A 26,297-nucleotide genomic window follows, 5' to 3' on the forward strand; every position below is an offset into this window, starting at 1 on the left:
TATACATAGGTATGAGCAGTGGTGTGATAAAGCTAGCTTGCAAGTTAGATGTCCTAATAATAATAATCTTATATTGCCTATCCCACTAGATTAAATAAGGCATGCTCCATATCCCTTGCCTGAAATCTTTAGCCCACCCCCCATTGTTATAACCTTAGGCCCCATCGAAACCTGCCTGTTTACCCAGACATTGGAGTAGTGTGGTGGAAGCCGGTGACTGGTTGTTAGGGCAGCAGTCCCCAACATTTATGGCTTGGTGGGCCAGTGTGGGGATAAGGATGGGGAGATGGAAACTGACCCATGCAAGAGATGGGCTGGTACGTGTGCGTGCACTGGTGTTCTACTCGAGTGAGTCGCTGGTCTGCCACGCACGCAGCTCGATCCACATGAGCAGTGGGCTGCCGCAAAAAACCTGCTGCTTGTGCGAATTGAGCTGTGCATGCCTGTGCTGGCATACTGCTCATGTGAACTGGCTACGGCCTGGTTGTGGGCCATAGCCCAGGGGTTGTGTTAGGCCACTCTGGGAGGATGATTAACACACTGGGCTTTTAGTTTTTGTCATATGGTTTTTGTGGTTTACTGTTGTGGGCCACACAATTTAAACATGAGTGGCCCTACAAATCGTTTAAATACATAAATTGAAGTATTGCTTCCTTTTTAGGTGTTGCTTGTAGATCTGTCCCAAGGAGTATTCTTAAAAATGGTAGGTTCCATCCAAGTCTTATATTGTGACCACTTGTGGAACTTAGATCTGCACTTTAGGCAATGATGTAAAATCCATCCTGTTCAGTTTCTTCTTGGAATTTTAGCTCTGCTTCAATTGCTTGATTGCCACTCATTTTACACAGCAATGACTTGCAACATTCTTCTTCTGACAGCTTCCCCCTCTCTCCCTCCCTCTCCCCCCTCCCCCCCCCCCTCACAAACACACCCTGCCTATTTATAATAGCCACTAAAAGCTACAGGGCAAGGTTAGCAAAAATGCAGTGATATTACTAGAACTGGTCAAGATAAAATTTTGTCTCCTTGTTAGGGACTAGTTCTTTTAAAAATACAAAATGGGCAGATTAATTTTGTAGATTTGGCAATAAATTTGGGCACCATTATTTTGGAGCACCCTAGGGTAATTAAAATGAAGCCAGAAGCATATTCAATAGATGAAATTTCCTATAGTCAGGGTTGAACTATAAAGTACTTGATGCCATCTGGGCTTGGTTGTTTGTTTGCGGAGATTTCATTATCCAAATAGGTAATGTTATCAGTGCCTGAGGAGGTTACTAAGTTAGGTAATATATCATGTTCTAGCAGATAATTAAGCTCAGAAAGCACCAAGCCTCCATAAAATGAATGTGGTCTAGTCCTGATTTGTATTCTCTTGATATCTTTTCCTTATTACCTATTTTCTTCTTTCATAATCTGTTTCGTCTCTCCCTCTCTTCAATATTTCTTGATTGATTCTGCTGACTTTACTTTGCTCCTGTTCTTTCCCAATTTCAGGTTATGGTTGTCTCCTATTCTTGACTTGGGTTGCCTTGAAAAATGGTCTATTAATATTTCAATTGGCTATCCTCCTTTTACTTACAATATCATCGATCTATTACTGTTTGCTGATGTTTCCTATGACATGTTTTATTTTCAAAAAGCTCTTCATCCTCATCATCTAAATTCCAGCTTGCCTGAATTCTTCTTGAATGTTCTATCAGGGTCAAGGGATAACTGTCCAGATGGCAGCCCATCTGTACCCCATACTAAAAATAGCTTTAGTGCATGGGGTGTCAAGCTTGCTGCATCTCATGTTGCCATCACGTGACATATCACTTTTTTTCCCTTTGCAGAGCTGGGGTGGGCATGGCCTATGCATGACGCATATGGCCTGCGGGCCGCCAGTTTGATATCCCTGCTTTAGTGAGTTAACAGTAAGACCAGTTTCTTCTTGAGTAGGCCTCCAGCTGTTGTGAGAAACTGGATTTTTCACTATGGTACAAGTGCTAATTTGTAACAATTGGCTATTGATGTAACTTCCCTCTTTAATAATTCTACAGGTTGGAGATGAGGAGGAGATTTTGCCACCCAAGTTGGGAAGTGAAATGTTGCACTCTTTGCCAACAATGAACAACAACATCCAAAGTAAGGTCATTCTCTGTACCAGCCTTGCCTAGCCTATCTCAGATCACCTAATTCCCCTCTAGTGTGGCTGTTGGCTGGGGACTTGGGAAGAAACACAACATATTTGAAGGCATTGGGTTGGAGGAAGATGCTTGAAGCATAGAAAACAATGAATTTTAATAAATTTGTGTGTATGATAAGATTTGTGCTTTGTTTGCTAACATGAAAATAACTCTTGGAATAAATAGTTCGCTGATAAAATATGGAGTAGAACATTATATGTGTAACTTGTATTTAGTATGCTATATGGTTTCACTTTGGGGGATGCCCCGCTAAGAATAATGAAAGCTTTCTGATGAATGTTAGTCAGCATCTTCTTTGTATAAGGAAAAACGTTATATGTTATCAGAAGTGGCTGTAGATTGCCAAGTTCAGGAAAATTTTAAAAAAGGTGTGGCACTGAGAAAATGAAAATGTAATTATACTAGCTGCATAAAAGAAGTATGTAGCTTATTTGTAAAGAAATATCTTCTTTATTTCTCTCAAGAAATCTTGTAGAAAATTGTAAACTGAAATCACAGGCTGTTATTTTTAAAAAGGATCCTAGCTTTATTTAAATCTCATTATAATCCTAACAAAAAAAAATGTGCTTGAATAATTAAAATGTTGGCCTCAATCAGTAGTAGATAATGAACAAAGGAACTCATGTTAGCTTTTTCTTTAAGAAAGAAACTGAAGAAGCTTCTTGGATGAGAGGCAAAACAAAGATAGGAAAAACAAAGAAAGTCCAGTTGCCTCTTGAAAAAGCACATTTTGGTTTAAGAAAGCAAAGAGCTGTGATGTTAGAGATGTGATGTTATCTTGTCTGACATTGTTCTGGTTCCATGTGATGGTTCATGGTTTGATTACGTGAGGGAGTCCCGTGATGGCGAACCTATGGCACATGTGCTGGCACGCGAGAGGTCGCCCAGAAGAGCCCCATTGCATATGCACGCGCGCCGCCTGCCCACCAGCTGATTGTCGGGAATCTGGCACGCATGCGCAGGGGGCGGGGGTGCATGGGAGATGCGGGGTCGTGGGGGGTATCACAGGGGGATCACGTGCACATGCACAGAGACACATGGTGCAGGGGGATTGTGTGTGCATGCACGGGGGGCATGCCCCCCCATGTGCACTGCCTTCTGGGTGCTGGCACGCAAGCACGGGCACACACACACACAATTTTCGGCACCGGAGCCCAAAAAGGTTAGACACCACTGTGCTAGTCCATTGCTGAGAAGGAAACATGATTTTCAGTTGGTATCTAGAATTTGAATGATGAAACCAAAACATTGTTGACTAAACAGTACCCTAAAGCACACCTTTTGTTGTGCAGAGAAATTGAAAGATACAAGTTAGAAAAAGATAAGTGTTGTAGTTAAAATAGACAGACCTATCCGTTGGGTTAATAGTTTTGTTATCGCTGAAAAAAAGTCATCACTCAGAGTTTGTTCTGAGATACTTTATTGAAGGTATAGCAGGGTAGTACTTTTTCAGTTCCTGCATTGTTGGAGGTCAAAAGTCAAAAGTGATTATTCTAGATTAAAAAAGATAAGGATTGGAACATTAATTTAGATTAATCATCTGCATCATGTTCATTTACACTTGACGGGTACTTCCTTGGCTACCAGATTCAGGTAGAAGTGGTCTATCTATCTGTTTTAAAGTAATATTAACAGAGCCACCTTTTGCATGACAATAATAGTGATTAGAGCAGTGGTAAAAGCACATTTTTCTCAGTATGTGAACTGTCTCTATGTATTTCACTATCCTCAGAGATAAAACAGCATCCAACTGTCTTTCCATTGAAAAAGACAATCAAACTAGACTTTTCTGCAGAGCATTTAAGGCAGGGCTGTCAAACTCCCAGTCCATAGGCTGGAATGCATCAGTCACTGGCTAGTTTAGCAAAGGGGAAAAAAGTCCTGATAGTCATGGGACACCGCTGTGACATGAGTTTGACACCCGATTTAAGGGGTAATGCTGTGAATTTTATTGAGGGTTTAGATATCATTAGAGTATTGAGTATTAGAGTATGTTGAATTTTTTGTTTGTTTTAGGTGATGGATGTTATCCGTGTTCTTTAAACTTTGGAAAATCCATGTGGAATCAGTTGTAGCACTGTAAGCACTATAAATAAATAGATAACTTTTCACTAAAGTAATAAGGTAAATATTTTAGTCTTTCCTTTAGTGTATTGCTGAAGTGTTTCAGCAGAAAAATTATGAAATGTTTGATGACATAGTTGATGCTCATTTTATTTTAGATATTATGAATATAGCTTTCTCCATGTGAGAAGATCATGACATACTGAATGTAGTTATGGAAAGAACCCAATAGGAGAGTGATAGCTTTAACTTAACTAATATTCAGTCTCAGGTGAGTGAGATACATGAGCATTTCATCAGAAGTAATTAAAAACTTAAGGTTGAACTAATATGCCATTAGTGGAATGCTCAGATTTCTTGCACAGTATATTCCCAATGAAGCAGAAATAACAACTCTATTGAGATAACAGCTATGTAATAATACCATATGGCAATGATTTGTAGATTGATAGGGCAGTGCAAGATGTAAAAACAATATTGTATATAGTAAAATGTTATGATCTTAGAAAATCAGTTATTCAGTCAGCCATATCTAAGAATGATTAGATGCTTGCTTTCTTTAAAAAAATACATTAAGAACTTTGACTGAAGCAGAATAAAGTATGCCTAGGTAAGAAAAAATTGCCACTGGAACTAAGATATATCATCAATTTTCCTGATTTGAATTGTCAAGCCATGGATGATCTAAAATGGTTTTACAGACCCTTGGGAAGGTGGGGGCTTATTCAGTATTCAAAATAAAACATTGACCTCACCTTATATTCAGTCTTGTGACAAATTTATTTAGTCTTTACTTTAAACATCTAAGCCATTCTAATGGTACTACTCAAGTAAACATCTGTAATTCTAAATATTGATTTGGGTAATGAAATCAACTAACCTACCCTTACACTTGATGGAGAACTAAAAGACTAAATAAAGACTAAATTAGAACCTGTTTTGCAACAATGACATTGGTCTATGAAAGATTTAATTTCTGTATAAGGTATTTAGTGATGGCTGGGAGTAAGATTATTGCCCATAGTAATATGAAAACAGAAACGCTTAGTTGCTTTCATAAATTACATCAAGAGTTACATTATGTGTCAGTAATTGGGAAACCATGCATTTAGCAAGGATGACGCACTATGTAGAAAATGTGCTGAACAGCACAAACTCTGTCTAGAACAGAGGCCAAGTAACAAACAAACAAACAACATTGTTGTTTCATGAAATATTACATGTGACATGATGTAAAATAGCTGATGCCATTTGTTAGTTTGGTAGACATAATTACTTTCAGTGAATTCAGGAAAGAATTTGTCAGATAAGTCAGCCTTGTGTATTTTAAAATTGCAGATATATTTGCAAGTTATATATTCTACATCATACCATATGTACAGATATTCTACTTTGCCAGTAGAAAAAAACAGCATAATTTAAAAGGTTCAAGATACCCTCAGCCAAATTGAATGGGGGACTGGACAATAAACAGTAAGCAATTGAACAAAAAATAAATGAATAGTATTTTATGAAACTGTAAGGAACAGGTAAGAAAGTTTCTTAAGTTTTAGTGGAGGTTTGGAATATAATGTTGATTGGCCTGGAGTGCTCCCAGGTGTAGTTTTGATGGGCTACATATTGAGGACAACCCCTTTGTCTGTTCAACCTAAGATTCTTAGGGGCCTGTTTACAGGGAAAACAGAGAAACTGTTAAAATCAACAGCAAAGTTACTTTACAGACTTTAAAGCATGAGACTGTTGCTTTGTGAATATAGCAAAAAGTTGTCACCGGACAAAAACAATAAAACCATAACTAGAGCAACAATTACATTATGTTGAGAATTCAAAAGGAAATAAAAATTGACAGAGAACCTCCAAGGGACAACTGTACAATCTCAAATTTAGGTCAGAGAAATCTCGAATTGGCAAATAGAAATTGAAACTTAACTGCAGTAGACAACCCACTGTATGGTTTCCAACAGCACTGGTTTCAGCAGTTGGCTCTAGTTCACAACTGCCAGAACCTGAAAGACGTGAAGGTTTGGACAAGTTCCAGAACACCAAACTCAGAACTGGAAGTAACAGTGGTAGGCTAAACATAGGAGTGGATGCCAAATTCAATATCCTATCCAATGCCCAGAATAAAGATAGTTAAACATATTTAAAGTATATTTTGATCCTGTTTTAATAATATATGCAAATATATAGTTAATGTAGAATAATGTAATGTTAACCTTTCCTTATGGGAAATAATGAAAGTGGAAATATGTGGTATGTTTCTGATGTGTTAAGGATGCCTTTCAAAATAAATAGGTTATGTTACAAAGTAGGGTGGAATAGTGTATGTGCAGCTTGCATTATGCTGTTCTATTTCATTTTTGGAGATTGCCTGCTAAGAGTAAAAGTATTTGATGCATACCCAATGAGCCCTTCCTGTACTTCACCATGCCTACTTTAAAGGGAATTATTTGCATGTTTATCACATAAAATTATTTGCATCAAGCAAAGACTGTGGTGCAGACACCTAATTGACAGGTATAGCCTGACACTGCAGTTGAGCAGAAAGGCCAAATTATATGCCTATTTGATTGGAATCATGCCACTGTGGAATTCATTTAACAAATTAACCTGTATTCTGCCTGATACGCCATCTAAAGCAAACTTCACATCCTGACTCACTGGAAAAGCCTCCACATTAAGCTGGAAAAAAAAAGAGTTCTGATATGAAAACAATGCCACTGTTCAGATTTCTATGTCATTGTGTTCCATTTCTTTCCAATAAATTTTGTTAAAAGGGAATTCTAGGAAACTTGTTTTCAGTTTTAGCCAGCTACCTGGAGGCTGGCATTAAATAAGAGGGAGATGTAAAATATAAATGTTCATGCCATTTCCCTATGTTTTATAGGCCCAGGAACTTTTGGGCAACACAATAAATGAGGCATTAAGTGAAGAAAAATTCAAACATGAAATAGAATGTATTTGTGACATTGGTTTTTCAAATTCATTGTCTAATCACTCAGCTTTACTTCTGATAACATCTCGAGTCTAATCCATCCCAGGACAAGTTATTTGTAACATGCTGCATATTTGCCATTTATGTGGTGAAGGAGAATGACCAATTCATGCCCTAAGTAAAGCGTACAATACATAGAGGTTAAATCATGAGAATAGCTTTTTATGTTTAATTAAAATAACTATATAATGATGGTTTGATTTGTAGCTTAAAATTAAGCCTTGGTTAGCTCAAAGTTCACTCTGCCTTCCATGTTTCTGAGGTGGGTAAAATGAGGACCCAAAATTGTTGGGGGCAATATGCTGATTGTGTAAACCGCTTGGAGAGGGCTGTAAATCACTGTGAAACAATATAGAAGTCTAAGTGCTATTGCTATTTCATGGCTGGGGTTAATAAAATTGGAAGGCTTTTAATCTTTTTAAAGCTAAATCATTTTTCTACATTATAAGCAAACTAGCAAAATCTTCCTTTTGCAGTCATGTGCTTATTCATATTAGTACTTTCTTAGCTTTTTAATCTGAGAATGACTTTTTCCCCGTCTCCTACCAGATCTCCCGATGCCCATCACCACTATATGTTTTGGCCTGTCTCTATACCCCCAATGGCAGCCGCATTTCCAAAAACTAGGCCCCTCAGTCCTTACGAACGGAAGCTTCAATTATCCTCAACAGCTATTCAGGCATTCTGAGGCACTTTAGCTTCACTAGATTGTTGTTAATGAATGGGTATAATGTGCTGATTAAAATGTTAAGACTGTATATCTCATTGAAAAGGAAAGGAAGACTAGTTTCACAATTCTAGAAGCATTTTAGGCATTGTACACAATTTTTTTATTTGATGGCACCTATATGAGGCATTCCAAATCTGCTTCCATGTGATAGCTGTGTCAAATGTCCCAGTTAATGTGGTTTGTGCAATTTTCTGAAGTAGAACTTCAGGCTTTAAGATAGGGAAAATATTTCTATTGATATGCATCATCTCCTCTTCTTTTTCAAGCCTCTGAGGAATTCAATACACAAGTCTCGGACACCTTTATACAATTCTTTGTGAAGATGATTGGTCACTATCCAGCACATATCAAATGGAGCAGAAATGGCACAGGCAGTTTCCAAGAACAATCATTTTGCAAGGCTATCACCTCAAAGACCAACCGCAGATTTGTGAAAAAATTTGTTAAGACTCAAATGTTTTCATTATTTATTCAAGAAGCAGAAAAAAGCAAGAAGTGCATAGAAGGTAAATCCCTAATGGCCATGTATTATTATTTTTGCCTTGACAGTACATTCCAACCACAAAGAGATGATTCCTCAGCTAGCAGAAACTCAATAGACTAAGGATAGGTGAGCAAAGCTAAATATGCCAAGTGTGGGATGAGGTAGTCCCTTCCAACCCTTTTTTCCCTATGTTCTATATATTTATTCTTATCTTATTGTTCTTACTACAGACATTCACATGGCCAGGCAGTCTACATTAGCCATTGCTTCCTAGTGGTTATAAAAGTCATATTTTTTTAATCAAATAAATATTGACCCATGGAATATTTTCTTAGTCATGTGTAGAGATCATTGTAAGCGATGTTTACATGTTCCAGACATAATAACTAATGCACCTTTTCTTTTAACTGCAGGATATTTTCAGCAGAAATTAAATGAATATCAAGAAGAAAAGAAGCACAGGAGACTCTCCTGAATCTTTCCTTCATAAGAGAAGATTGGTCCTTTGGAGATAGGCAGGTCTGGAACTGATCATCTACCTGGATTAGGTCCATAGGTGAAAGATACCATTGGTATTATTAGCTGCCCTGGTAGTACCTGTGCTTTGTACGTAAACCATGAAAAGTCACGGGAAGCCTTGGATACTGTTTTCTATATTTTCCTTTTTCTTGTGGCTGGCATTACATGCTGCTGGTTACTTGCCTGAAATTTTGTAGTCCAGCTGACAGTCAAAGCTGCAGTTCCACAGAATGAATGGCAATATAAAAACTGTATTATGGAACACTTCTAATAGGGTGTTGATAATAGGGTTCTAATTTTTTAAAAATTTTTTTGTCAGATACAGTAAACAATGCCTAAGAGAGAGAATGCACTAGAAATAATGAGACAATTACATTCATTGGAAACATTTTTATTCTCATTAAACTGGTTTCCAGGCCAAAGATCTTATGTTGAATGTTTGTACTTGATGCGATTATAAAATGGATGTTAAATTTTATATGAATTCTATACTTTATGTTTTAAGCAGCAATGCTTGTCCCACTATCACATGAAATTTCTCCTACTAAACAATTTAAAGGAGGGAAATAGAACCACAATATTAGATTAAAGAATGACTTGAAGAGCATAAGAATAAACAAACAGAAAAGCAAACAGATTCCCAGTTGATTTTGTAAAGGAGGTTGTCCACCCAATTTTACCCATTCCACCACTATAAAATATAATCAATGAATTGGGAGACACACATTCTTGCACTGAATGTTGGGGATCCAGGAGAATAAGCAAACCCGAGGATGCTATCTTTGAGGGACTGTTGCTGTTCCCTAGCATCATAAGAGGCATTGTAGTGTCACAGTTAGAACAAGTAACTGTCAGACATATTTGTTCCTATTTGAATGAATGAAATTCTTAGGGGCCTAAATCTTGGTGAATTTCCAGTGCTAATTTGGAAAATATTAATCAAAGCTATCATTTAGCTAGGAAAAAAATCAACGTTTTCCTACATCCAGTGTTCATTTCCAGGATGGTTGACCATACATCATCCTCCAGATTTTTAGTCACTTCAACGATCTGATGGTTAGCTACATTAGTTACAGATGGTAAGAACTGAAATCTAATACAGTTGAATAGTACTAGGTTGCTTAGTTTACCTTTTAAGTTCTTCTTGATATGTTACAAATACTATTATAGACACTGAGTAGTTGGTTCCAATATAATATAAATCTGATATGTAATAGTTATCTCAGGAGCTGTAGATTTTGCATACCTTTTCTAAAGATAGAAAGGTTGTCTTTGTTCTCCCTGAAATATTCTCTCACTATGCTGAAATAGAGAATGCAAGTGAGGATTAGCTTGGAGAAGACTGGATCAACCAAATCTGCTATCTTCCAATTCCCCCAACATGCTTTGCCTCAAGAATAAGTAGTACCATATCTTTACAACAGGTGGAAAATATTTTAAAAAGCAGTGGGAAGGGGCAATAGATGTCCCTCTTGCATAAGTTCAGCAGAGTTTAGGATTTGAAAATGTGAGGCTTGGTTTGGTTTGTCACATTGTTTTGTTGTATACCAGTTATTGCTATCTTCAGTTCAACAAATGTATGTATAAAGTTGAACATCATGCCAAATATAACTACTTTTTCAGAAGTTTTTAATAAATTAATGAGAATGTGCAAGTCAAGTCTGCGACAGGACAAGCTATCAAGCTTCTATAGTTACAGGAAAATTCACTCAATATGCTATTGCAATGTCTTTATAAAGTGTTCAGGTTCTTCAGCTAATGAACTATAGTGCATGAAATATAGTGCTCTATTCACAATTATATCCAAATTCTTTTATAGACAGGAGAAAAACTGCCATCTGCAACAAGACAATTTAATGTACAACTCGGGGGCTGCTGGTGGTGGTGATGGTTCCCTCCACCCAAATATTTTTTAAAATAAAAAAACAAGAAAAAAAGAAAACATAATTATCTAATTATATCTCTACCTACCTACAAGCATGCCATTAAATTGACTGCACAGAACAGTATAAGCAGTCTTTCCACTACATTGACAGAGGACGAATTACTAGCAATAGCAATAGCACTTAGACTTCTATACCACTTCACAATGATTTACAGCCCTCTGAGTGGTTTACAGAGTCAGCCTATTGTCCCCAACAATCTGGGTCCTCATTTTACCGACCTCAGAAGGATGGAAGGCTGAGTCAACCTTGAGCCGGTGAGACCTGAACTGCCAAACTGCTGCAGCCGATGATCAGCAGAAGTAGCCTGCACTACTGCATTGCACCACTGCAGCTCTTGCATGAGTTCTAAATAGAAAGGTATGTTATATTGGCAGTCCTGGATTTTAAATCCCACCAACTTTGCAATATAGTATTGAAGAGTAACTTTTTGGCTGACTGTCCTTCCACATGCTTATTAAAACCATAAATCCAAAGTTCCTGTATATAATTCAGAGTCACACGCACATCTTTAAATACTGTGATCTTTGTAATGTTATTGGTTCACTTAAGGATATTAAATGAAAAGAAGGCAGTAATGAACATCTTATCATATAAATAAACTTATCCTCAGGCCAACTGTTTAACCCCTTCTCTTCATTGTACACTAAACATGAAATGTTTGCTGAATTAGTCTGATCCTAAGATGAGAAATACACAATATTTTTTGGCCCTTAGCCATTGCTTTGTAAGATGGGATACTCCAGTTCTTTGTTAAGACTTTTTTATAAAAAATATCTTCTGTCCAGCTTTATTATACAGTACTCTTTTAATTGTTAAAGAATATTATTGACTTATAATTATTTGAAACACATCCCAGTACTGACAATAACTTATGAATTAGGTGTTGCTAATGTCTCATGTTAAACTGTCAAAATTCCAAGAAGGTTTAATTGAATACACAATAAAATCTCAATACAAAATGTTCCCAAGATGCCAATGAAGATTCTCCTTCTCTTGGGATTTGGTGTTCATTTTGAACTCTTTCTTCTTACTAAAACAATTGTTCTCTTTTGAAGATAGCAGACAGCAGAAGGGCAGGAAGTAACCCAAGATCAAATACCTATGAATATGTAGGACAGTGAATCATCTGTTATTTATGAATATATATGCTTGCATCATTGTTCCCCTTTCCTGAAATGTACAATTATCAGTGCATCTCTTTTGCTTGCAGCGTGACTTTTCTTTTGGTGGGGTCCCATAGTGTATGTACTATTTATGTAAGAAATACTGCAATGAGCCTTATTTTGAGTCTGGGGTTTTGATTCCATAATGCTAATATAGTTCAACTGCACAAATATACTTTAACCGTTCAAATTAATAGTTTGCTCATTGATCAAAACATAAGAGCACAAGGATTATTATAGTTATGAGAATTTTCATTTATTAAACAGAAATATTTTTGCATAAATTTTATACAAAAAGTAACTGCAAATTTTGTATAGACTTTCCACTGGAAAAAAAAAACTGAAAATTTATTTTAAAGTGTTTATTTTAAAAAATAAATTGACAGATAACACACTATACTGCATGCTGACAATCATCCCACATCTTAGGGGACTTAGGGTTAGATTTTTAAAGACAAAAGATGTAATTTATCAAGCACAGTGGCTGTGTACAATGTGCAATGACAAAATGATCAGCCACAGTGGATTGCTTCCAAAGATAGCATTTCAAGATGCCAGCTTCGAGAGACAATGCAAATAACATGAAGTACCTGTTTTCTTAAAAACTAACCACAGTTATCAGCAACTGGTGATGAATCTAGGCTCAAGTCCAAAATATTCCAGCTACCAAAGGTAGTGAGATGCCAGAGTCTCTCAAGGCAATTAATAATTATACTTTTGGGACAATATTAAATGAGCACTTTAAAGGATAATTAAAAGCAAATAACCTTATAGCTTGTAAATACACTATTAGAAATTCCTGTTGTTAGGAATCCATTTATCTGAGAGCCTGGTTTATTGTCAAGGTAATTACAATGACAAAGCCTTATTCTCTGCATGCTTCTCTAGGTATACAACCATGGACCTGATAATATAGACGTTTGGAGAATACTTGGGTTTCTCCTTTTGTTGGTGGACTGTCTAACTAGGAAGTGTCATCCATAACAAAATTAGTTATACAACATTATTATAAATTAGATTTGTTCCTATCTGCTCCAGTTTCTGTAGACTCCTTAATATAACCACATTCTCTCTTGTAGAAAACAGCTACTAGTTATTGCAACAACCTAGTGATGATTTGAATACGTACTGTAGGTCTTGATCTTAAAGACACTGATGTGAAGATGGGAAGCAATTTGATTGCAGACACTGACACAATATCGGAGTAAATCAAAAAGAGAAAAAATCTGAAAGGATAATATAAACACATATGAGATTTGGACAAAAAAACCTTTGACACAGTTTATTCCTTGTGTTTTCAACCCATGATTTTAAATATGAGGATAATCTTTTCAATAAGATTTTATCTTGTTGAGATTGGAGAAATACTTTTTTCTGCTTTTTAAAGTAGAAGTGGGAACTGGGAAAGATCCACTCCCCTAGCAGCCTAAGCTAGAGGGCAGGGCAGGGCAGGCATGTTCCTAAACGATGTACTCCCAGGTCGTCATTTCATGCAAATGGAAATAAAGCCTAACTAGGGAGGTAATGAACCAGTTTAGTTTGCCCTTTTGCAACTGGAATGCTTGCGAGATGTCTCTGCCCAATCTCACCTGCCTTATATTTTCTCAAAAGGAGAAAGTCCCCAACATTCTTGTTCCAATGCAGCTGTGGAGATCTTAGGCCCTATGACTTCTTCTATTGGAGGTATGGGATTCTTTAATATTCTAGGCTAGAGAATTTCCATCATCAATACAAAAACATTAACTTTTTCTTAAACATGGGCACAGGAGTGCAAACCTATTTTGAAACTCCTTATCATTCAAATGAATATATCTTTCACGATTTGGTTATAACATGGACAAAATATGTCAACAATTGTCCTGAGCACTTTGGAGAAAGGATAGGTTAACTATGCAGTAAATGAAATGTGTGACATGAAAACTCCAATGGTATCAGTGATTGAAATATCAGAGTAATTATCAACACTTTAATATCAACATAATCTTAAAGAATAAAAATAAAGAATTTGAAAAATCACTAAAAACCAAAGCCCACAGTAAAGAGTGCATTTTAAAAGCGTAACTGAAAACATGGCTAAAATGAATTATATTTCCTTAAAATGCCAATATTTTATTGAGAATATGAAGGTAACTTTAAAATGTCATCTCTCTTTAGAAACACTGGCTTTTAAAAAGATGAAAAATATGGATTATTTTTCCAATGCACATAGCCAAAGGAAAAGATTGATACCTGGTCTAGGATACTTAGCTGTGATTTCTCAGTATAACTTTTTCAGACTACTAGTTCAGCAGAATACAAATAATGTGTTTCTATTGTAAAAATTCTCTTTTTTCCAACTACAGATGATACTACTTTATTGTGCAATTTAAAACACCAAACCACTTGTCGTATTCCACTGTGGGTATTCTGTCTAGGCATGCTCCAGAGATATTGAAAATTATACTGGTTTGTTTCTGGGTGCACTTCAAAGTTCTGGATGCTTCCTGAAAGCTTTACATGACAAAAGGTTCTGGTATTAGATGGTTTGGCTGTCTCCCTAATATCTGGTGTACTCTGGGTTCCTTCAATTAAACAATGTCATCTCTCAGTACCACAGAAGCATCCTTTCTGTATAGTACTGCCTGCCCTTAGGAACACAGTTGCCCTTAAGATCCAGATGGCTCCCACTTTGCTGTTGTTTAGAAGAATCATGAAGACCTGTTTTTTCACTTTACTTTTTTGTGCTTGCCATCCTTTTTTTAAAAATCTATTACTGATTTTATTATACTTTTTTTGTTGCTGTTGTGAGCTGTCCAGAGTTGTTGAGAATGGGTGGCATATAAATGTATAAATAATATAGTAATAATTATGAATCAAGTGTTGTCAATAGAAAATTGACATGTATCTTAAAAAATCACTTGCCACTTACCAAGGCAATCCAAAGTACAATGTATTCGTCAATAAAGCTATTAAAATATTGATCCAAGAACAAAAGTGCTGGACCTATGAATGCTGTGTCGTGGAGGTGCATCTCGCTTTTGGTCATATGAGCAACCTACAGAGAAAAACAAGCATTTGTTATTTATAATCAGAATTAATGTCAATGGAGGAAGGAACTACATTTGATAACTGTTTCTCTTCAAGGAGTGGATTATGGCCAGTCATAGCCATAATCACTTCAACCTTATTGAAGTGCCATCATGTACACTAATAATTCTGGACAGGGACAAAAAAAGAATAAACCTGTAATAGGGAACTATTTCATATAAAATTAGTTAATAGCACAAGGAAATACTTACCACTAGTTTGTTAGTTATCTTAGCAGAAACAAACCCAAAAGTCAGTATATAGAGGCAAGGATGTTTTTCAAAAAGTTCCACAGCAGATTTTTTGTAGATCATGGCAGCTAATGTTATGACAGTTCCAATGTGAAGAAATGGTGAAAGGACACTTGTCCCCTATTTAGGAAAGATTTAGTATTAATTTACAATGCTGGGCATATAACATAAATGTAATTGTCAGTATTCCAGAACACACTTTGGTCATAAACAAACAAACATATGCATACATAGTTTTAATTATAACTAAATCTTTTTCAAAGTCTAAGGCAAACTAATAACTATATTACCTAAAATATTTAGTTAAGAAGCAAGGGATGAATAAGCATACATGTATCTAATTTATCTAATTCTGCAATTTAAAGTCAAAGTTGCTCAGTTTCAAAAAGATAAAATAAAAAAAACAAACTGAACAGAATAACACTGAACAAAAAAAGAAATAATCAACCCCAGTGAAATGATCGAATAATGTGCAGCTAAGATGTTGTGATGGCTGGGAGAGAAGCTACTAATCAAAGCATGGCAGTGCAAGGCACTTTCTTTAGTTTATGACCTAAAGGAAGAAGGGTCCTGAGGAGAATGCAGTTTGGGAATTGTAAATGGAAGGTCATGTTTGAGGCGGCTCAAACAACCTAGGAAAATTTCCATCCACCCAGAGGCAAAATTATGAATATATTTAGATTCAGGGATGGCAATATTTGGTAAATATGTTCCAATATGAAGTTAACTTGTTCATCACCAATTTTAAATTATTTAAATAATAAAAAGTTACCATATCATATTTTCTTCATATCCCATCTAGATACAATATCTTGAAAATATAAACAAAGGTGAAAAAGAAAATTTAAGAACAAAAAAGGGTGGCAATAGGACAAACAGATTCTTTGAGGACCTTCCAAGAGTTAGTAACATTTGATTTTGAAGAGAAGGATAATAGAAATACTATTTTTAATTACATTTTTGGACTTTAAGGGGCTATAAACTAAATTGGACAATTGTGTTCAGCTTTTGTGTAAGTATGGCGTGGGAGATGGAGGATTAAAGCAAAAAATCAATGTTTTAAATTGTTCAGAAGTTTGAGGAGGAAAAAAACCTATTCAAACAAATTGGTGATTTAGTTGCTGGATTTCAACAAGTGCCATCAGTAGACACCCTGGAGATTGCAAAGCTGATTCTGGGAGGCATTGATAAAACTCATAGCATATCACCTGCCTATGCTTTATATACAGAAGGGTGGGTAAGCTATACATTTCCTGTAATTCCCAATATACAGTGGTGTTTAAAGTTTGTGAGGACTTGAATTTTTAATGTTTTGGCATAAAAATGGCCTAAAACGGGTCCTCAAACTATGACCCACGGGCCAAATCTGGCCCGCTGAAGCCATTAATCAGGCCTGCACGGGACCACAAGGCTGCTCTGCCCATATCACCTGCCTACCGTTGACCCCCACCCACCTTCTGGAAGTCAAAAACGGGGTGCGTGAAGGCCCTGGGAGGCCAAAAATAGGCCTGTTTTGGGGCAGCAGAATGCTACTGGAGGTCAGGGAGGCCAAAAATGGGGTGCAAAGAGGCCCTGGGAGACCAAAAATGGGCTCATTTTGGGGTAGTAGAGTGGTACTGGAGGCTGGGGAGGCCAAAAACAGGATGCATTGAGGCCTCAGGAGGCAAAAAATGGGCCCATTTTTTGCCTCCCCAGCAGAGAGACAGAGAGAAAGAGAAACAAGTCCCTCACCACCCCCACGGCAGCCACATACCTTCACTAACCTGGTTTCCACCCTCAGGAGCATAAGTTTAATTTGTGTGTATTGTTTGGACTGCTAAATTGGCCATGCCCACCCAGTCACATGATTCCCCTAGCCACGCCCACCCACCAGTCGGCCCCCACAACAGTCTGAGGGACCATGAATTGGCCCACTGTTTAAAAAGTTTGAGGACCCTGGCCTAAAACATGGTTTTCCATCCATTCTAATCCTAAAACGTAGACAAAGAGTACACAAGTGAACAAATCAGCTAAAACGGTATACTTTTTCACTTATTTATTGATGAAAATGATTCAAAGCTACATATTTGTGTATGGTAAAACTATGTAAACTTTTGCTTTAAGTAACTGATGGGCCCTCCTTGGGCAACAATGATTGCAACTAAACATTTCCAATAACTTTTGATCAGTCCTGAACATCAGCTTGGAAGTATTTTAGCCCACACGTCTACACAGAACAATGTCAACTCAGGCTGGCGGGCTTCCTGCCAAAACATTGATTCCCTTTTGCTTGAACCATTCTTTGATTGTACAATTTCTATGTTTTGGATTATTATTAGCTGCAGTGGCGCAGTGGTTAGAATGCAGTACTGCAGGCTATTTTTGCTGACTGCCAGCTGCCTGCAATTTGGCAGTTTGACTTTCAGGTTTCAAGGTTGATTCACCCTTCCATCCTTATGAGGTTGGTAAAATGAGGTCCCAGAATGTTGGGGGCAATATGCTGACTCTGTAAATCACTTAGAGAGGGCTGTAAAGCACTGTGAAGTGGTATATAAGTCTAAGTACTATTGCTATCCTGTTGCATGAGCAACTTTCTCTTGGTCTTGAACTCCCAATTAAACAAATGAGCATTTCCTTGGTCGTGCTAGCACAATTCATAATTCCATAAATAATGGCGGCCATCCTGATTCAGAGGCAGCAAAACAGGGCTGAGTCATGATACGACTACCACCATCTTTCACAGATAGGATTAGGTTTTATGCTGGAATAAAAGCCTTTCCTTTTTGCCAAACATAATGCTTTTCATTCAAGCCAAAAACTTCTATTTTGGTTTCATCTGTACACAGAACATTGTTCTAATAGCCTTCTAACTTATCAATGTCGCCTTTCACAAATTTTAGATGGGCAGCAACATTCTTTATAGAGACCAGTGGCTTTGTTCTTACAATCCTGCTATGTATACCATTGTTTAGTATTCTCATGTTCACCAATGCAAGGGAGGGCTTTAGTTCCTTAGATGTCACTCTGTGTTTCTTTGAGGCCTCCCAGGCTATTATACACTTTGCTCTTGGTGTGATCTTGGTTCTTTGTCCAGTCTTAAGAAGAGTAATGAAGTGTGAATTACCTCTATTTCTATCCAATCTACCTGACAATGGACAGCTGAATCCAAATCCTTTGGGAATAATTTTGTTGCTTTTTTCAGCTTGGTTAGCATTAACATTGTTTTTTTAGAGATCTCCAGAAATCTCCTTTGTTTGAGCCATAACATAATTACACATGTTGTGAAGATCAGACTTTGATACTGTGAAGTAGGGGTGTCAAACTCAATTTCATTGAAGGCCGCATCAGGATTGTATTTTACCTCGGAGGGCCAGAGTGGGCGTGGTCAGCTCAACATCACTCGTGTCAGGGGTGCCTGTGGTGGCCCAAGCACACTGCCAGAGAAAACAGGCTCCTGAACTCTGTTTTCGGCTGCAATGCCCTCCTGTAAGTAACCCTCTGCCAATGAAAACAGAGCTCAAGAGGGCTGTGTGCAGCTCACCCGAGTTCTGTTTTTGCTGGCAGAGGCACCGCAGGCCAGTCTTTCGCTGTTTCCGGGGTGGCCCTGCAGGCCAGATCTAATCACCCCACAGGCTGGATCTGGCCCCCGGGCCTTGAGTTTGACACCCCTGTGTTAAAGAATTATTTTCTTTAAATAAGGCAGAACTTCCTACACTCCCATCTAATTATCACCCCAATGACTGAAATGCCTGACTCTCATTTCTTCTTCTGATGAACTGATAATCTTAGAGGTTTATACATTTTGTCAAACATAAACATATATACTTCAATTATCTTCCTAATTAAATAAATGAACATGTGCATTTTCGACTCATTTGTTTAATTGGGCGATCTAGTTTTAGGATTTGTGTGGCAAACAGATCACATTTTAGGTCATACATGCAGAAATACTGAACATTTAAAAGAGTTCACAAACTTTTAAGCACCACTGTATATATTAAACATTCATGTAAATTAATACATCTGCTCCAAATACAACTGGTTTTAGTTCATTTTTAGAAGACCCTCAATGATGCTCTAGTAACCTAAGAAGTATGGACAAAAAACTATTGTTTTCTTTAATCTTGATTGGAATGTGTTTTATCTTATGAAAATGTATAAAGTCAATCTATTATAAGACAGTTTGAAATTTGTAATAGAAAATGCATCACCTCCAGAACCAGATGTAAAAAGGTATCTTTTCTTAGTCACTATATTATACTGGAATTTTTATTCTTTCCTTTTGCTAATATTGTAGTGGAGGATCTTATTAGTCTTCAAATTTTTAAAATAAGACTATTTTATTTAAAATCACATAGAATCAGATTGACCAAAGTAATTTTTTTCAGATCTTGCCAATCTGAGAATGCCATCTGATAAGAACTTGAAACTAGGAATTAGGAAATTGATATATTTTTTTTATTACAAACCCTATGCCTGACCATAGAGATCTAGTCTACCTCTTGTTCTGAGTTTGGTTTCTCATCTAGTGCAGGAGAAGGACATGCTTTGAATGTTGGGGTGCACTGGAAAATACAGAACTTTGAATTTTTAAAAACTCTGTTGAGAATGTATTATGTTAATGTTAATTTTTACTGAGGTTTTTTTTTTGATAACCCCTATGAGGCTTTGGAAAAGGAAAGAAGAAAAGAAGGATTATACAGAAGAGAAGATAAAAAGAATAATGTATACTAAAAATAAAAACAAAACAGAAAAACACTTACTGCTATGGTTGATCCATTTTTGCCAACTCCACCTGTGAAGATCACACCAAAGTAGTTTGTACAAGAGAATATGGTTCCTGCTACTGTACAAATAGCTGGAAGTATTTTCATGTGAATGTTTAACACTGGAATCTTAACAAGAAAGGAAAATATTAAAACAGTTTAAATATTTCATGTTAATTTTTTTTAGATTTCAAATGAACTCAAAACATTCTACTTTTCTAAATCTGTATCCAGAAATTTTCTAGAACAGGGCTTTAAAAAACATTGGAATATATTACCTTTCAGAAAAAAATATTTATAATGATGGAAATGATAGACCTATATGTGACCATTTATTTTCTAAGAAAAAGTAAATAACTGAATAGAAGGACTATACATTTGAATGCCTATTTTGGCATAATTAGGAACCAAGATTTCATTAAGTTATAATAGTTATTGTATTTGAAGTAAAAAGTGGCATAATGAAAATAATTGACTGCATGTGTTCAGGGAAGAAAGCTGATTGAAAATAATAGAAAAATGAGGAAAGACCTTTGGATGTACTACAAAATCCTATGTTACAAAAAGACATAAAAAAAAACAAAGAGCTTCATGGGAATGCAATAATGGATCATTCTGCAGTACTCTGGACAAAACCAAGCAGATGGCATTGATATGGAATGATAGTGCTCATGGTTCCATGTATAACATCTGATAGTCAGAACTACAGGACTTGTAAAGAATGATTAATGGATTATAATGATTGCTTCACCTACAATCCTTTATCCAATTATTGTTAATTTCATAAGAATATAGAATATTGCTCTATACCACAATAGAGTAACATTGGCAATGGCTCTGTGGAATTTTAGATAAGTCTGAAGATAACTAAACTTCTGCACAGAAAACAGGCATTTAGTCTTTATAGACTAAATGGTGTCATGTGAAGAAATGTTTTCATTTCTCAATTGTAAACATAATTTTCAAATAATCAGACTACAGGTGATGGTCTGCTGTACATATTCTACATGACTATTTTTTCTTACATTGTCATTCTATAATGCCTACTCAGAAATAAATATCATAGTGTTTATTAGTGTAAGTATACAGGCAAGTGTATTTACAATTACATTCATCATCTTCAGGCTTCTGTCTCCGGCTCTGTGCTTCTCAGAGTAATGTGAGATTGCAGCTGCTTCCTCCTTTTAACTGCCAGTGGGGGTGGGACTTGATTGGGTGGGGGCTTGGCTGTGTTCTGATTGGGTGGGGGTGTGTTCTCATTGGTAGGGGGTTTGGCTGTGTTCTGTTTTTAGAGACTACAGACATTTCACTATTTGTACAGAATCACACATGTGTTAAGATGAAGGGAGGCTGAAACAATATATTGTAAACCTCTTTCAGAATATTCTAGGACTACACTAGCATGAAATGTAGTAGAGAAGGCTGCTATCCTCATTTTCTCTACCCCATTCAACTTGTTTCTCTTTAACTTTTGGACAGAATACTGCAATAATACCATTAGAACACATTTTGTGAAACAATCGTATAAACATAAAATGATTCAGAAAGAAAAGTAGAATGTCTGAGTATATATACTGATATATACAATATTTCTCTTTATTTAGTACACCTAGCACTATGCCTTTTATACCCAATATAAAAAACAACTTAAGTAGTTAAGGATACCAAATGAAAGAAATATTGTTTAAAATGAGCATTTATGCAAGTTTTAAAGTAATTTGTTAGTTTTATCTGCTTTTACTGTAAAATATTTTATAAGATCCACCAATCATTCATTTTCAATAGACAACTTACAAACATATGACACAAATAATTTTATAGATAAAACAACATGCTCAATCATGTATGGCAGCCAAATTATCATGTTAATTGTTTCTTTACCATTGTTTGAATTGCATTTATAGTATAAGACTTACATTAGTAGATTTATGCATGCCAATTGGAGACTCTTTACAAGCTGTCCCTCTAAATCCATAGCTGAGTGTCGAGACAGGCACGTCTCTCAAAGGCTAGGCAGGGTTACCTTGTGGGTCTTTTCCCCCAAAGACTGGGAAAGAGTCTCACATGTTGCCTCAATATTCAAAACAGCAAGTTTGGAAAGGGGCTATCTAAGGATGTATATAACGTTCCATGCATAAACTGAACCGAACAGCTGGTTTCGGGTGTTTCATGCTTGAGCCAAACATACATGTTTCTAATAGTTTTTATCTTCATATGGAACAAAATGGGCCTTTTTTGCTTTATAGTTACAAATCAAAATATTGTTTGGGAATGGAGTTAAGAAAAAAACCAAGAATGTTAGCGGTGGCCAAGGAGTCTGAACACAGGTGGTAGAGACTGGAGGTGAAGCTGGTAGGATATAACTCACTGAAGGCTACTGAAAAGAAAAAGAGTGAAAAAGGGCCAGCCCTTGCTATACTTACCCATCAAATACTCAGGGATCTCTCCAGATTTTGATTCACCTAATAGCTAGAACAATCCAAGTATTCTAGTTTTGTTTCTGTTGAACCATGGCTGACTGAAGTGGTTCAGCAGAACTTCCAGTATGTAATGGCTTGCTCTGGGTTAGAAAGAAAATGTATTTTCCATTTCTTGCATAATCCTAGTACTATGCAAAGCATCCCTCCAAATGATGCATAGCTCCACCAGTATACTGATTTTTAAGTTATGCGACTGCAGTCTACTAGTTTGTGCTACTGAATTATCCGGTATATTAGTGACCTGTTTAGATATCAATCAAAATTATTTCTTATGGAAGAGATTTTGACTGAATCACAGCATCTTATGTTAAAAACTGTTGAAATATTTGGAGAATGTAACCAAAATATAATTTAAGAGAATAGACATTTATTCTATTGGAAATATTAAAATCTTTCCAACAAAAATATAAATATATAGTTAATTTCTCTAGAATAGAAGACTAAATGATATAACATAAATGGACAAAATTACCATAGTTTGCCAAAACGTAGGTCCTCCAATCGCTGCCAGTAAATGCATGATTATTATGAAGACTTGCACTTCAGTCACATCAATTCTGATTAGGTACAAAAAAAGCCAAAAAAGCAGAATTACTCAAAGCAATTTTAAATAATTTTGCAGGCACCACAGCTCTTGTTTATCATGCACAAGGTAAGAGAGAAAAAAAAAACAGTGAATGGAACGAGAAAAAAAATTAAAGCAAAATATTTTAATATATATATAACTAATGTACTTCATTGGTTTCACAGTACAGAGCTATTATTTATTTTTATGTAGTTAATTTACAGTATGTTCTCCTTTTTTATTCAGTCAGGGTGGTCTAGACCACAACTCTAAAATGCCATAGAGCACATACTTCATAAATAGAGAACCAGCAATGCTTTACATTTCTACAACACTCAAACTGGTTTTAAAATGTAAATGTGACTTTCTCATTGCATTGAATGGTTACAAGAGAAACTTTCAGAATTTTCCTTCCGACTAATCCTTTGGCTCTATAGGAGGGCAGCTAGGAATATTAGAAGTTTTAATTACTTCAAACAATGACAAGCATTTGTAGAAATTTAAATCTTGCCCACCAGTAAAAAGAATTTAGACAGAAAGCTTTTAAGAAAAATAATGGATTTCAACCAGTGGTGGGATTCAATTTTTTTTTTACTACCGGTTCTGTGGGTGTGGCTTGGTGGGTGTGGCAGGGGAAGGATATTGCAAAATGTCCAGTCAGAGGTGGTATTTGCCGGTTCTCTGAACTACTCAAAATTTCTGCTACTGGTTCTCCAGAACTGGTCAGAACCTGCTGAATACCATCTCTGATTTCAACTATCTTTCTCCTTTCTTTCTGTGGTGATTTAATTTTTTTATACCGCTGATTCCAATGAATTGACTCATGGTGCTTTAAATAAACAGATCATGCTAAATCAAGACTGACTATGTGAACCCATAAGTACTGTATATACTCAAGTATAAGTCGACCTGAATATAAGCCGAGGCACCTAATTTTGCCTCAAAAAACTGGGAAAACTTATTGACTCGAGTATAAGCCGAGTTTTTCAGCACATTTTTTGTGCTGAAAAAAACTCTCTCGGCTTATACTCAAGTGAGATTCCCTCTGGAAAAAAAAAATGGTGTGGAGCTCCGGAGCTGGGCAGCCACTTCCCTGCTTCCGTGTTTCCTTTGCAACTTGTAAGCATGGGGGTAATCGGAAGCAGAAAAGTTCTTGCATGAGGATGTATTGTTTTTTCTTTATTTAACCATTTTTATGGGGGGGGGGAAATCCCACCATCATGTGAGAATGCTCAGGCACGAAATCTATCCGCCTGAAAATAAGTGTGTGTGTGTGTGTGTGGGGATTTTAACAGAGGGAAGACATAGAGAGAAGGCAAAAGCGACGGAAGATCCTTCAGGGGAAACTGAGGGGAGACTCACCCTTGGTCCAGATGAACCCCTTCCCGCCCCTAAGGAAGCAGAGGCATCCAGCTGAAGCAGCAGGGCAGGAAAGAAGCCACCTCGGCTCGCGTTGTTTTCTGAGCCTCCATCCGTCATTGCACCGGAGCTCCCATCCGGCGTCCACCCAAAGCCGATTGGGGACTTCATGGCTTTGGGTTGGGTGGGAATCGCGCAGCCCAGAATGCGTGCCTCTGCCCTCAGGGGCAGCATCTGGACGCCCGGTGTTTCCTGAAACAAGAAGCTCCCTCTGCAATGAAAGCGCCTGGCTCTAGGCTCAGAAAACAATTTCCCAAAAAGCAGAGGTGGCTTTGTTTCCTCAGCCCTGGCTGCTTTCAGTCCGCTCGGGAGGAGGAGGAGGGGGAGAAGGTGGTGGCAGCGGCTCACGTTGTTTTCTGAGATCGCACACCATTTTTTTTTTCAGGGGGAATCTGACTCGAGTATAAGCCAAGGGGGTTTTTTTCAGCACAAAAAATGTGCTGAAAAACTCGGCTTATACTCGAGTATATACGGTAATCATAATTTGAAACCATAGTTTTAAGTTGGTGTATGAATCATCACATCATATTCTTGGGCTATTCCTAGTTTATTTGTGTGTTCCATTTAAAGCTGTTCCTAAGATGTACAATTTTTTTCAGGCCAAGAACTGGCCTTTGGTTTCTGGAAGCTATCCTTTAAACATAGGTCGACTCAGGATAATAGAACAGGTAAAAGTAGTATAAAGAGTAGATTCAATTTTATTTAATGCACATTAATTAAATACAAGTAGTCCTTACAACCATAATTGAGCCCAAAATTTCAATTGCAAAGCAAGGCAGTTGTTAAGTGAGTTTTACCCCATTTTACAACAGTTGTTAAGCGAATCATTACAGTTGTTAAATGAGTCATCTGGTTGTTGAGTGAATCTGGCTTCTCCCATTGTCTTTGCTTATCAGAAGCCAGCAGGGAAGGGTACAAATGGTGATCATAAGACTCCAGTACAATGCAACTGTCATAAATACATGCATAAACACATAAACTCTTCCCCACATATACAAGCTCTCATTCATATTTTTCATGCCAAGAAATCATATGTGAATTGCAACTATTGCAAATATCTCATTTTAATCTGTTATTAAAAGGATTAACATTTCTAGATGTCAGTATACCAATCATATGACTTTGGAAATTCCTTCTGTGTGAGATTTTTCTTTTCAAAATCAATATTAGTAGAAATTTATTTCTTATTATGCCGCCTATCTCATAAATGCAACATCATATAACAAATCAAAACAATAAAAAAGAACTATACAGTTAAAATTCAGTTAAAATTCAATTAATCAAGATGGAGAGGAAGGAAGCAAAGTGTGCATGGGAAAGAGGTGAGATCTGATTAATCCATTAATGACTGCCTCTTCTGCCAGTGTGGGTGAAGCAGTGGAATAAACTAGTTCTTCAGATAACCTGGACCCATGCCATGAAGATCTTTATAAATGATAACCAACACTTTGAATTGGACCCAGAAGCAAACTGGCAACCAGTGTCGTTCATGGAACAATGGTGTAATATGGGCCACCCTGGGTCCTCAAAAGTGCAGCTGCATTCTGCACCAGCAGAAGATTCTGAATACTCTTCAAGGGTAGACCAATATACAGCCTGTTTCAATAGTCCAAATCAGAGATGACCAGGACTTTAGTGACTGAGTGCATGGATTCCCAATTCAGGAAAGGGCGCAACTGGC

At 36.8% G+C, this 26,297-nt stretch overlaps 2 protein-coding genes across 9 annotated transcripts in view; one reads left to right on the forward strand and one right to left on the reverse strand.

The window, feature by feature from the left end:
* The window catches only part of DENND2D (DENN domain containing 2D), a 34,364-nt gene extending 24,959 nt beyond the window's left edge, over window positions 1–9,405 (forward strand). The window contains exons 9-12 of one of the 2 annotated variants that reach the window (XM_026697750.2): window positions 662–703; window positions 2,043–2,127; window positions 8,245–8,484; window positions 8,876–9,405. In XM_026697750.2, coding sequence (XP_026553535.1) covers window positions 662–703; window positions 2,043–2,127; window positions 8,245–8,484; window positions 8,876–8,937 — 429 coding nt within the window. In that variant the 3' untranslated portion in view covers window positions 8,938–9,405. The remainder of the gene's footprint in view (window positions 1–661; window positions 704–2,042; window positions 2,128–8,244; window positions 8,485–8,875) is intronic. The other variant, XM_087929254.1, reaches the window with a different exon arrangement.
* Window positions 1–26,297, reverse strand: part of CEPT1 (choline/ethanolamine phosphotransferase 1) — a 51,372-nt gene that overhangs the window by 681 nt on the left and 24,394 nt on the right. For 3 of the 7 annotated variants that reach the window (XM_087929256.1, XM_087929255.1, XM_087929257.1), the window contains exons 5-9: window positions 23,105–23,189; window positions 20,150–20,281; window positions 15,369–15,527; window positions 14,999–15,124; window positions 12,325–13,316 (exon numbers count right to left, since the gene is read on the reverse strand). In XM_087929256.1, the coding sequence (XP_087785382.1) occupies window positions 13,197–13,316; window positions 14,999–15,124; window positions 15,369–15,527; window positions 20,150–20,281; window positions 23,105–23,189 (622 nt within the window). In that variant the 3' untranslated portion in view covers window positions 12,325–13,196. Of the gene's footprint in view, window positions 1–10,771; window positions 12,027–12,324; window positions 13,317–14,998; window positions 15,125–15,368; window positions 15,528–20,149; window positions 20,282–23,104; window positions 23,190–26,297 lie in introns of those variants that run through there. The other 4 variants (XM_087929260.1, XM_087929261.1, XM_087929258.1 and 1 more) reach the window with 2 other exon arrangements.

This window comes from Pseudonaja textilis, chromosome 3 (assembly GCF_049901715.1).
Source record: "Pseudonaja textilis isolate UNSWEBS1 chromosome 3, rPseTex1.2, whole genome shotgun sequence".
Classification (NCBI taxonomy): Eukaryota; Metazoa; Chordata; class Lepidosauria; order Squamata; family Elapidae; genus Pseudonaja; species Pseudonaja textilis.